This window comes from Saimiri boliviensis, chromosome 8 (assembly GCF_048565385.1).
Source record: "Saimiri boliviensis isolate mSaiBol1 chromosome 8, mSaiBol1.pri, whole genome shotgun sequence".
Taxonomy (NCBI): Eukaryota; Metazoa; Chordata; class Mammalia; order Primates; family Cebidae; genus Saimiri; species Saimiri boliviensis.
The window spans coordinates 69,732,121-69,744,928 of NC_133456.1; the positions used below are offsets into that span (position 1 = coordinate 69,732,121).

Sequence of the window (12,808 nt, forward strand, 5' to 3'; positions counted from 1 at the left end):
AATCACCTGAGATCGGGAGTTTGAGATAGGCTGCTCAACATGGTGAAACCCTGTCTCTACTGAAAATACAAAAAACTTAGCCAGGCTTGGTGATGGGTTCCTGTAATCCCAGTGACTTAGGAAGTTGAGGCAGGAGAATTGCTTGAACCCGGGAGATGGGGGTTGCAATGAGCCGAGACTGCGCCATTTTATCCAGCCTGGGCAACAAGAGTGAACTATGTCTCAAAAAAAGAAAGAAAAACAAACAAACAAACAAACTGTTTAATTGATGGTCAGAAAAAACCTGTTCCGCTTTTACTTTTAAGCTGTTAGTGGAATTGCCTGAAAAGATCTTTGCCTAACAGCTGCTTCATGTAGAAACAAGTGTTGAGATGATTTCTTTGAGCAGCTGCCATTGGAAAGTAATGATGAAAATAAAGCATCCCCAATTCTTTTGTCAGCTGCTACTTTGCCTGACCTTGGCAGATAGAAACTCAAGAGACATTTTATGTCATTGTATACTTCCCAGACATGTAAATGACCTGTGAGAGTAGGGAAGAATTTTTAACTTTATAAATTCAGCTTTTAAAATACAACATAAATGTCAATTAACTGATAAATTAGTGGTTTAATACGTTCATATTTGCTACAGAGTTAAAAGTAGGCTTTTTCTAGGTTCTAATTATAATGTATGTATCCACTGTAGGAAAGATAAATGGAACATGAGAAAAGTAATCTTTTGTAAGTCAGATATTCAAAATAATTGCTGATTTATTTTCTGTGTTTCAGTGAACACGTATATTAAAAAGAGTTACACAGTTTATATTGTTTTGTAATCTATGAAATTGTGTTTCCTTTATTGATAGGTCTTATAGTTGTAAAAGTATTTGAAATAAATTGATCTCACTACTATTTATTGGGCAGCTGTGTCGATTTGACATTTTGATTTGAAGTTAGTCATCATTATGAAATTACTTCATTTGCAGAATAATGTATGTACTACTTTTAGGATGAATAATTTGGGAGAATGTGTGTACTGCTCTTAAGATGAGTAATTTGGGAGGTAATGTACAGTTGCTATCAATTATGTTAATTGTGAACTTCATCAAGAGTCATACAAAATCTTTTCTGCTTCAGTAACTAATTACTTGGGAAATTATATTAATAGTGTGAAGGTTGTTTTTCTTCTCTTTAGGGAAAGCTAAGTGGTAAACTAACTTGAAAAAATACGCAGCACCAAGCATAAACTGTATATTTTTAAATTGTTAATACACCTTTTCTAATCCTTCAGTTGGCAGCCAGAACGCCAGGTTCCATTTAATGAAGTTAGATTACCACCACCACCTGATATAAAAAAAGAAATTAGTGAAGGAGATGAAGTAGAGGTATGTATTTTTAAGTTTATTTTCTTGTGGTGTCTATTTTTTGTATTTAAATATTCTTTTAGGAAAATTAGCATAGTTGATGGAGGATAAATCTAACTCCTTTTCTCTGTTCTTTCTATTGGTGGTAGTGGCTGCCTAATCTAGCAGTGCTTGAGTTTTGGAGTCAGAATAGATCTCACCTGTCCTGTTGTTAGCTTCGTAGACTTTTATCATTATAATTTGGAAGTCATGGATGATAGTACATTTGAATTTTTTTTTTTTTTTCTTAGACATAGTTTTGCTCTTGTTGCCCAGGCTGGAGTACAGTGGTGCAATCTCAGCTCACCACAACCTCCACCTCTTGGGTTCAAATGATTCTCCTGCCTCAATCTCCTGAGTAGCTGGGATTACAGATGCGCACCACCTCGCCTTGCTAATTTTGTGTTTTTAGTAGAGACGTCTTTCTCCATGTTGGTCAGGCTGGTCTCGAACTTCTGACCTCAGGTGATCCACCTGCCTCAACCTCCCAAAGTGCTAGTATTAGAGGCGTGAGCCACTGCTCTCAGGCTGCATTTGAATTTTTAAAAGAACCTGGCATAGAACACTATGTGCTGTGGTGTTATTCTTTTCCTTCTTTTTCCTATTTAAATAATTTGTCGTATGATTTGCCTGGGTGTCTTTATGAAATGACAGTTATTTTACTATAGTGATCATTAACAGAGTTATGTGACAATGTGAAATATTGTAACTAGCTTTTTGTCTTGTAGAATATTACAGAAATATCTGAGGAAAAATTTAAAAGTACAGAAAAGCAAAAAAATAAATAATGAAGGACGAGGGAAAGAAAAATCACCACTCAGAGATTAATAAAACACTGTTAATGTTGTGCATGTTCTTCCAGGCGTGTTTCTCTCTGTCTGTCTGTCTCTGTGTGTGTGTGTCTATCTCTGTCTCTCTCTGTCTCTCCTCCCCCCCCCACCTCTCAGAATAAAAATGGGATCATGTTATACTGCTTCTTTGTATTTTGCTCTTTTTTCACACTTAGTAGATCTTGGATGTCAGCCTTTTCCATGTTATTATTTGTGGTTATATAACAAGAAACCTGGAAATAATTAGAACCGCGATGGTGATTTGATGAATATAAAATTTCGTTTCAGTTTTTAAGAAATGGATATCGTTCTTCCTTTGTGCTCAAATTTCTTCTTTTTTTTTTTTTTTAAAGATGGGGTTTCACCATGGTGGCCAGGCTGGTCTTGAACTCCTGACCTTAGGTGATCCACTTGTCTCCGCCTGCCAAAGTGCTAGGATTACAGGCGTGAGCCACTGCGCCCGGCCGCTGTGCTCAAATTTCTTAAAACATTTCTCACTGAAAGTTGCTTGATAGTATTGAAAGATTTTTAAGTTTCAATTATACCTACTATAAGTAGGGTGGGTTATGGGAATTGGGATGGGAGAACTTGACTGATGAAATCCCTATCTCAGTGTTTTTACAAACTTTTTTTGAGATGGAGTCTCACTCTGTCACCCAGGCTGGAATGCAGTGGTGTGATCTTGGCTCATTGCAGCCTCTGCCTCCCAGGTTCAAGCCATTCTCCTGCCTCAGCCTCCCAAGTACCTGGGACTAAAGGCATGTGCCCAAATTGCTGGGATTACAGACATCAGCGGCCACTCCTGACCCTACAAACATTTTATTTATTTATTTATTTATTTTGTTTCCCTCGTCTCCAAGGCTGGAATGCAGTGGTGCGATCTTGGCTCACTGCAACCTCTGCCCCCGGGGTTCAAGCAATTCACCTGCCTCGGCCTCCCAAGTAGCTGGGATTACAGGCATGCACCACCATGCCTGGCTAATTTTTGTATTTTTAGTAGAAACGGGGTTTAACCATGAGGATTAGGCTGGTCTTGACCTCATGACCTCAGGTGATCTGCCTGCTTTAGCCTCCCAAAGTGCTGGAATTACAGGTGTGAGCCACCACACCTGACCATTTACAAACGTTTTAAACATGCATATACTGTACTAAGCACTGCAAGTGATTTGGTTATCTGCCAATTTTATTTTCCTTTTTTTTTTTTTTTTTTTGGCAATGGAGTCTCGCTCTGTCACCCAGGCTGGAGTGTAGTGGAGCGATCTCAGCTCACTACAATCTCCTCCTCCCAGGTTCAAGCGATTCCCCTGCCTCAGCATCCCAAGTAGCTGGGATTACAGGTACCCACCACCATGCCCAGCAGATGTTTTCTTTTAATAGAGACAGCGTTTCACCATGTTGGCTAGACTTGTCTTGAGCTCCTGACCTCAGGTGATCTGCCCACCATGGCCTACCAAAGTGCTGGGATTAATAGGCGTGAGTCACCTCACCTGGCCTGATTTTTTTTAATGATAAATTTTCTTTGAGCTCTCATTAAGATAATATGCTGGGAAGTCAAATAATTGCAGCAGTTGAACCCGTAATAACCTTAACTCAGTTTACCCACTTTGGTGGAAGTCAAAGATAAAAGAGTAAAGTGAGTGCTTTACTCATTCATGTGGGGCCTGGCTCTTGGCACCCTCATGTAGTTTATACTTTGCTTTTGCAAAAGCAAAAAGTACACAGTGAACTTAGGGCACATAGTTAAAATCCAGGCAGAAGCTTTAAATGGCAATAGGTTAAGAAATAACTTTTTGTAAGGATACCTGTACTATAGTCTGGCTGTCGTATTAGACTTCTTGAGGAAAATGTTACTGATGGTGTGGTGGGGGAGGCATGAGGAACAGTGGTGAAGTGACTGCTCCAATCAGGGAGTGTCAAGTGAGGTCCTGGGTGGTGCTGTGTGTGGCAGTGATGGATGCTGCTGATTACTCTCTTCATTTGGACTTTAGGTTTTATTGAAAATATGTTTCTCAGTGTTGTAGGTCTGATAGTTTTCTGTGAGGATGGAAGGGGCTTGATTCATTTTCATTTTTCAAAATTGGTGGTGCAGTGTTTTTCTTTTAGATACTGAATAAGCAGAAGTTAGGTCAAGCAAGGAATGATGCAGGGTTGGACATGTACCAGAGTTAGAAATGTGTGGCAGTCAGTTTTGATAGTAGTGCTTCTTAGACTTTTTTGATGTTCAGACACAAAATTGATAGCGTGAAGTCTCAGATTGAAGGGAAAACTACTCTTAGTGGAGTGCTGAAAGTGTTAACAGTGTACTTTTTCCATTCCTGTCCAGGAAGGTCCTGCCCTGTTCCTGAACAGTCTCTGGCTCACCCCTGTGGCCTGCCTCCCCTTCTGTAAATAAGACATTGATGCTAGAGATTGAATGATTGAGAAATCGAATCTAGAATTTTTTTTTAAAAAATTCATGTTATGTTTTATGATTCAGCTCTGGTGAAATTTGCTTTTTTTTTTTTTATATTTTAAAATTTAATATAGCTGCCCATCACCGAAAATTTGCTCTCTGGAATTTTGTAAGTCATCTGAAATTAAGATGTCATAGGTTTTTCACTTTTTGAAAATTCATACAAGGAAAAAGCTTAAGTGTAATCTTGACACCCATAGAATTTTGTTTCTTTTGCCACCATTTATTAAGGATCTATCCATAGTACCTAGAGTGTTTAGAAACTCTTGAGTTAGTACTTTACCAGGTAATGTTTTGAAAGCCGCCTCCCTCATTCAAAGTAATAAAGCTTAATGTAAAAAATTATATAAAGTACTTCCCTCTTGTAGGTATGCTTCCCCACCAACCCTAACTTAAATCTCACTTACCAGCGTTGATTGATTGTCTCTTCTGAGGTTTTTTTTTTTTTTTTGAGACGGAGTTTCGCTCTTGTTACCCAGGCTGGAGTGCAATGGCGCGATCTCGGCTCACCGCAACCTCCGCCTCCTGAGCTCAGGCAATTCTCCTGCCTCAGCCTCCTAAGTAGCTGGGATTACAGGCCCATGCCACCATGCCCAGCTAATTTTTTGTATTTTTAGCAGAGACGGGGTTTCACCCTGTTGACCAGGATGGTCTCGATCTCTTGACCTCCTGATCCACCCGCCTCGGCCTCCCAAAGTGCTGGGATTACAGGCTTGAGCCACCGCGCCCGGCCTCTTCTGAGTTTATTTGCATGTTTAAAGGAAATATTTAAGTTCAAAAAATGGGATTGAGTTATATATTTGGATTTTTGTATTCAGTTAATTATGATAGCAGACATTTTGATGTCTTCTCAGTTTTTTTTTTTCTCTTCTTTTCCTTATTTTAAATTTACCTCATTTTTTGTAACTACCTCAAAATTATTTGGTGTGGATATATCAAATTAAAAGCTGTTACCAAAAATTGTTGCTATTAACAATACCAGAGTTAAAGTTAATCATCTTACGTAAATCTTCTGGTAGTATTATATATTCTAAGAGGTTCAACTGCAGAATCAAAAGGCAAAGATATTTACGTTTTGAAAAGTACTAAAATGTACCCTTTCATCTTCCAGAAATGCCTTCTGGGCGCGGTAGCTCACAACTGTAATCCCAGCACTTTATGAGGCTGAGGCGGGTAGATCACCTGAGGTGGGGAGTTTAAGACCAGCCTGGTCAACATGGTGAAACCCCATCTCAACTTAAAAATAAATAAATAAATAAATTAGCCAGGTGGGGTGGTGGATGCCTGTAATCGCAGCTACCTGGGAAGCTGAGGCAGGAGAATTGCTTGAACCCAGTAGGCAGAGGTTGCACTGAGGCGAGATCATGCCACTCCAGCCTGGGCAACAGTAAGACTCCGTCTCAAGGGAAAAAAAAAAAAAAGAAATAGCCATAAAACGCAAGGATTTCCTATACCATAAGCTACACAAACAAAAAAATAGACAATTCACAGAACAAAGGATGAAGAGCCAATAAACTAATTTAAATGATGTACCCATATTACTATTAAGGAAATGAGAATTCAGGAGACATCAGCTTCCGTCCACAACGTTTGCAAAACTGTACATATGAACGATATAGTACAGTCACTCAAAGTATGAAAAAGATACCTCCAGTGTGTTAACAGAATTATAAAGTGATAATTCAGAAGGCATTAAAAAACACAATATATCACAGTTATAAAAAACACATTATATCTGTTATGCACCACCATGCCCAGCTAATTTTTGTATTTTTAGTAGAGACAGGGTTTCCCCATGTTGGCCAGGCTGTTCTCGAATTCCTGACCTCAGGTGAATCTGCCTGCCTCGGCCTTCCAAAGTGCTCGGATTACAGGTTCTAGCCACTGTGTGCGGCCACATTTGTGGTGTTTTAATTCAGGCATTTAGATTTAGTCATTTTATGAAAGTAACTTGGTCTTTCAGGGGCGAGGTTATTAATGAAGCTTACAGAAATGGATATTAAGTTTAAAACTGAATTCAGCATTTTATTGTTTAGTTAGAAAAGCCTCCAGGCAGTTAAGAATGCTTCATTTAGGAAGCCGGGTTAATGGATGGTTATGCTTTAGTGAAAATAGAATAAGGGGTCTAGGTAGTTTTAAAGACATAACGTTTTCAGAGATTGATGTACCCAAAGATTAGCAAGAGATATTCCAGTCTGCTTGAATGAGCTGCCTCTCTTAAGATAGTGCTTCGAATGGGCACTTTCTTTTGATTGTTAGCATATTCTTTTTCTGTACAGTGGTATGATCATGGCTCACTGCAGCCTCAACCTCGTAGTCTCAAGTGATCCTTCTACCTCAGACTCCCAAGTAGCTGAAATTAGAGGCATACATCACCACATCTGGCCAAGTAAAAAAAATTTTTTTATAGATATAGGATCTCCCTGTGTTGCCCAGGTTGGTCTCAAATTCCTGGGCTCAAGCAATCTTCCTGCCTTGGCTTCCAAAAGCGCTGGGATTACAGGCATGAGCCACTGTTCCCGGCCATTATTAGACTCCATGCTGGAGTACAGTGGAGTGAACACAACTCACTGTAGCCTCGAAGACCTGGGTTCAAGTATCTTTCCACTTGGGGTAGCTGGGATTACAGGCACATGCCACCATGCCTGCTTAATTTCGGCATTTCACATAGTGATACGGTTTCACCAGGCTGGTCTTGAACTCTGGAGCTCAAGTGATCTGCCCACCTTGGCCTCCCAGAGTACAGGGATTGCAGGTGTGAGTTAACCACACATGGCCTTGTTAGACATTTTAATAAGAGTTTAAACATGGCAAATCCAACTTTTTCATATTTTCCAGGGTTTGATGATACATGTATCCACAATAAATGCGGTTCTCTAACTGTAACTTAACTGCTCAGTAACCGTTAAATGTGAACCTAGAGTATACCCATTTTATAAATATTGATACCAGATTTAAAATATCTCTAATAAATTCCAGTTTATCATTACTTGTGGTTATTCTTACACTTGGATAATCAGAATACAGTTCTTGAACTCTTGGAACTTTTACTGGCATTTCATTCTGTGAAAAAAGGGATAGCCATCTTTGTGCTGTGATTTTAGCATATTTAGTCAGTTGAATTGATTAATGAATATATTTGCATTTCATTATCTTTTGCAGTTACCTTTGTATACACATCTGCCTTTGACATTTCCACTTAAATGAAGTAAATTTTGGCACACAAACATATTTTTTAAAACTTTATCTTCAACTTTTATTTTACTTTTTTTTTTGGACAGGGTCTTGCTGTGTCACTCAGGCTTGAGTGTAGTGGTTCAGTCTTGGCTCACTGCTGTCCCAACTTCCTGGACTCCAGTGATCCTCCCACCGTAGCCTTCCATGTAGCTGGGACCACTGTTGTGTGCTACCATGCCTGACTAATGTCTTTTGTATTTTTGGTAGAGACAGGGTTTTGTCATGTTGTCCAGGCTGGTCTTGAACTCAAGAATGCACATCATCTTTGCCTCTTCTCCTTAGAAATAAGTGGTTTGAGAACATTTGTCTAGGATGTTACCATCTGAAGACTTCATAGTCTTGAGATTTCGCTTTGTAAGATAATTTCACATTTATCAGTGGAATCAAGTGTGCTGCTATCTTTTTGGATCTGTTGTCTGATACCTCTAATAATTAGAAAGGCATTCCTCTGTAAATTTTCTTCTCTTTGCAATTATGAGTGAAAAATAAATTCATAATTCTGAACTGGTCAGCGGTAGCTACAAGCAGACTACAAGGATGGCGTCTGCAGTCTTTTTGAACTTTTTTGAAAGAGATGTGATACCTCGGGCTATACAGTAAGGAAACTGTATGAAGACACAGCGTTAACAATTTATTTCACTGTTGTGTCCTTCTAGGTGATGCCGTCACTCCTCTGTTCCATTTTAGTCTTTATTTAAAGTATAGCTGAGAATAACTGATGAATGTTGATGAAATAGTAAAATGTTTCAAGATATAGGAAAAATAAGATCACTAGATTCTACCTTACATTTATAAAAGGGCCCAGTGGATACATAAAATAATTGCAGAATAAGGGTGAGTTTTATTCTAGTCTTAAAAAAGTAAACTTTCTTGTCTTTTGTGTATGTCTAAGGAAGAATAATAAAGTCATGAGATACTGATCCCTTTGAATAGTTAGATCTGTTGATAAAAGAAATGGAAAAGCTAAAATTGAGTTTAATGGATCCTGATTGGTATATTCGACTTGCTGCTTTTCTCACAGCTTTTTTCTAATCACGGTGTACAGTAAAGTTTATTAGTAGGTTTTGGTTTATTCATTTCCAGTTCCAGTATTCCTGCCACTGCTGAGATTACTCTGAAATCAACCTGATAGAAGCTTCAGGCTTTCTAAAACTTTTTGTCTTTAGTTGTTTGCGTTTGTCTCCCAGATGGCTGTTAACACCCACTGATGGGTTTCCCTGGCCGTCTCTGCGAGGGCAATCATTCTTAGTTTTTATTGGTTCTTAACTTGTTTCTTCTCAGTCCCCCTTTTCTACCTTTCCATATATTGAAAATATAATACATTAAGCTGTTGTATCATAAGAAATAACTAGAATCCCAAGTGAAAACTTGTGATCTATTATGTTAATAAAACTGATATTTATAAAGAATATAAGACTAATTTTTTTGTGGATAGGAGTTTTGTTGTTGTTGTTGTTTTTTGAAATGGAGTTTCTCTCTAGTTGCCCAGGCTGGAGTGCAGTGGTGTGTACCTTGAGATCAAGTGATTGTTCCGCTGCCTCCTCCCGAGTAGCTGAGATTATAGACACCTGCCACCATGCCCGGCTAATTTTTGTTTTTTAATAGAGACAGGATTTTACCATGTTGATCAGGCTGGTCTCGAGCTCCTGATCTCAGGTGATCCACCCACCTTGGCCTCCCAAAGTTCTGGGATTACAGGCATGAGCCACAATGCCTGGCCTGAATAGGCGTTTTGTAAGGTACTTAGTGTACTTTCCTAGATGGACTGAATGTGCGTAGTGTTTTTGTTACTCAAGCAGATGGAATTTAAAAATTAGGTTAATCACTTTCTGAGAATAATATTTAATATTAACAATGTTGACAGAAACAGGAAGACCTATGTTACACATTATTTAAAACTCCTTTTTAAGAGCATTTCTTGCCGGGCACGGTGGCTCAAGCCTGTAATCCCAGCACTTTGGGAGGCCGAGGCGGGTGGATCACGAGGTCAAAAGATCAAGACCATCCTGGTCAACATGGTGAAACCCCGTCTCTACTAAAAATACAAAAAAACTAGCTGGGCATGGTGGTGCATGCCTGTAATCCCAGCTACTTAGGAGGCTGAGGCAGGAGAATTGCCTGAGCCCAGGAGGCGGAGGTTGTGGTGAGCTGAGATCGCGCCATTGCACTCCAGCCTGGGTAACAAGAGCGAAACTCCGTCTCAAAAAAAAAAAAAAGAAGAGCATTTCTTTAAAATGCTTATGTTTAGTAAACCTCATGAATATGGAGTTAATTTCCAAGAAGCTAAATTGCTGAAAAAAGTACAAGTTTTATTTTTAAGTACTAAATTTAAGTGTAACTATCGCTTTTAGTATATTGCATTTAATATACCAATTTAAATAAAATAGCATTTTTGATTCTTAAGTTTAATGGGATTGGACATTTATAACAAGTCATTATTTACAGCATTGAAATCTTTTGGGATGAATGGATATAGGCATTTTTTTTTTCTTCTCAGGTATATTCAAGAGCAAATGACCAAGAGCCATGTGGATGGTGGTTGGCTAAAGTTCGGATGATGAAAGGAGAAGTAAGTAATCTTAACACTTGCTTTGTGACTGGTTTCTAAGGAAACACCTCAGTGCTTGGTTTTTGTAAATTTTATTTCTACTGTCAGTTTTATTTCTAAAAGCCTGCCTGAGAAATAGTTGATCAAACATTTCGGAAGTTCATTAGCATTAATTTCTGTTTGTGTTCTGTATTGGCAAACACCAAAGCCACACTCCAGAGGTACACCTCAAGCATGCAAGGATCACCAGGGTTCATGCTTGTAAGAACCTATCATCTAGTTTAGGCAAATCAGATTGATGTGGCTAAGCTGTGCTTAGTGTTTTTGCCTCATGGGGGAGGGTCCATTGGTTAAGCTGAGCAAGGTAATTAGAACTTCATTTAAACTTCATTATTTTTGTTCATATGGGATTTTTAAAGTATTTTGGTGTCTTTTAGTTTTATGTCATTGAATATGCTGCTTGTGATGCTACTTACAATGAAATAGTCACATTTGAACGACTTCGACCTGTCAATCAAAATAAAACTGTCAAAAAAAATACCTTCTTTAAATGCACAGTGGATGTTCCTGAGGATTTGAGAGAGGCGTGAGTAATTTTATTTACTGTTGAATTATTTTGTGAATTAAGAGGATTTTTCAGTGCCACAAAACATTTTCCCAAACACCCAATCAAAACCTTTTGATGGAAAATCTTCTTAATGAACAAAGGTTGTAATGGGGGATGTCAAAGTGAAATACTGACTTCGTATTATGAGTCTCCTCTAAATTTAATCTGTTATTGAGGTCTTACACATGAATTAATTTTTCTCTAGGTGTGCTAATGAAAATGCACATAAAGATTTTAAGAAAGCAGTAGGAGCATGCAGAATTTTTTACCATCCAGAAACAACACAGCTAATGATACTGGTAAGATACCATATTTTAAATTAGCTTGTTAATGGATACTGCACAGATTTTATTATTAGATATTTCAAAAGAGAAAAGCTAAGGTCAACTTAGTGTATAGTGAATTATTTATTAAAACAGTGTTGGAGAAAAATTTGTTTGCAGCTATAAAATGTTAATTACTTTTGATTTCTTCTGGAGTAAGGAGAAGAAAATTTTTTAACATGACATTCTTAAGGTAAAATTCTTAGTGTGTGAGAACCTGGATTTTTTCCCAACCAAACATGTTCTGAATAGCAGATCTAAATACTACAGGAATTCAGAAAGGAAAGTGTGATTACTCAGTACTGAATGTCAGTTGAAAGGAGAAGTGTAGTAGATGAGAAGCAATGAACGCTTTGTATAGAAGATGGTATTTGTGCTATTTGGAGGAATGATTAAAGCATTGAGTAATTAGCTTGTTTGTTTATAGTCTGCCAGCGAAGCGACTGTGAAGAGAGTAAATATCTTAAGTGACATGCATTTGCGAAGTATTCGTACAAAGTTGATGCTTATGTCCAGAAATGAAGAGGCCACTAAGCATTTAGAAGTAAGTGGGTTTACCTACCAAAGAATTTTGTGTATACTATTGAGTTTTTGTTTGTTTGTTTTTTGGAGACAGATTCTGGCTCTGTCACCCAGAGTGCAGTGGCACGATCTTGGCTTACTGCAACCTCCGCCGCCCTTGTTCAAGCAGTTCTCTTGCCTTGGCTTCCATGTAGCCGGGATTACAGGTGTGTACCACCAAGCCTAACTAATTTTTGTATTTTGGGAGACGGGGTGTTGTCATGTTGGCCAGGCTGCTCTCTTAACTCCTGGCCTCACGTGATCGCCTACCTTGGCCTCCGAAAGTGCTGTGGTTATAGGCATGAGCCACCGTGCCTGGCCCTCATTTAGTTTTATAAATATATTTTTCAAGTTCCTTGCTTCAAACTAAGGCCGCCTAGGACTTCTGTTTCATGACTGTTTAGAGTTGTCGTGTCTTTAGAAGAGTTACTTTTTCATTTTACCTTTTATCAAATGTAGCCTTTCCTTTGCTAAATGCCTGTTAACTTGTTTGTAGGACTTAGGTGACAGGTACCAAATACCAAAGAAACTAGAGATACCAAGTAGACTGTATTGCTAGTTCTTTACTTTGTATTTCACCTTTTTCTTTTTCTTTTTTTTTTTTTGAGACGAAGTTTCGCTCTTGTTACCCAGGCTGGAATGCAATGGCACGATCTCGGCTCACCGCAACCTCCGCCTCCTGGGTTCAGGCAATTCTCCTGCCTCAGCCTCCTGAGTAGCTGGGATTACAGGCACGCGCCACCATGCCCAGCTAATTTTTGTATTTTTAGTAGAGACGGGGTTTCACCATGTTTACCAAGATGGTCTCGATCTCTTGACCTCGTGATTCACCCGCCTCAGCCTCCCAAAGTGCTGGGATTGCAGGCTT

At 38.7% G+C, this 12,808-nt stretch overlaps 1 protein-coding gene across 5 annotated transcripts in view; it reads left to right on the forward strand.

Annotated features, from left to right (window-relative positions):
* The window catches only part of FXR1 (FMR1 autosomal homolog 1), a 66,902-nt gene that overhangs the window by 23,512 nt on the left and 30,582 nt on the right, over positions 1–12,808 (forward strand). For all 5 annotated transcript variants that reach the window (XM_039478507.2, XM_039478508.2, XM_039478509.2 and 2 more), the window contains exons 3-7: positions 1,271–1,364; positions 10,399–10,470; positions 10,887–11,035; positions 11,262–11,355; positions 11,807–11,923. In XM_039478507.2, coding sequence (XP_039334441.1) covers positions 1,271–1,364; positions 10,399–10,470; positions 10,887–11,035; positions 11,262–11,355; positions 11,807–11,923 — 526 coding nt within the window. The remainder of the gene's footprint in view (positions 1–1,270; positions 1,365–10,398; positions 10,471–10,886; positions 11,036–11,261; positions 11,356–11,806; positions 11,924–12,808) is intronic.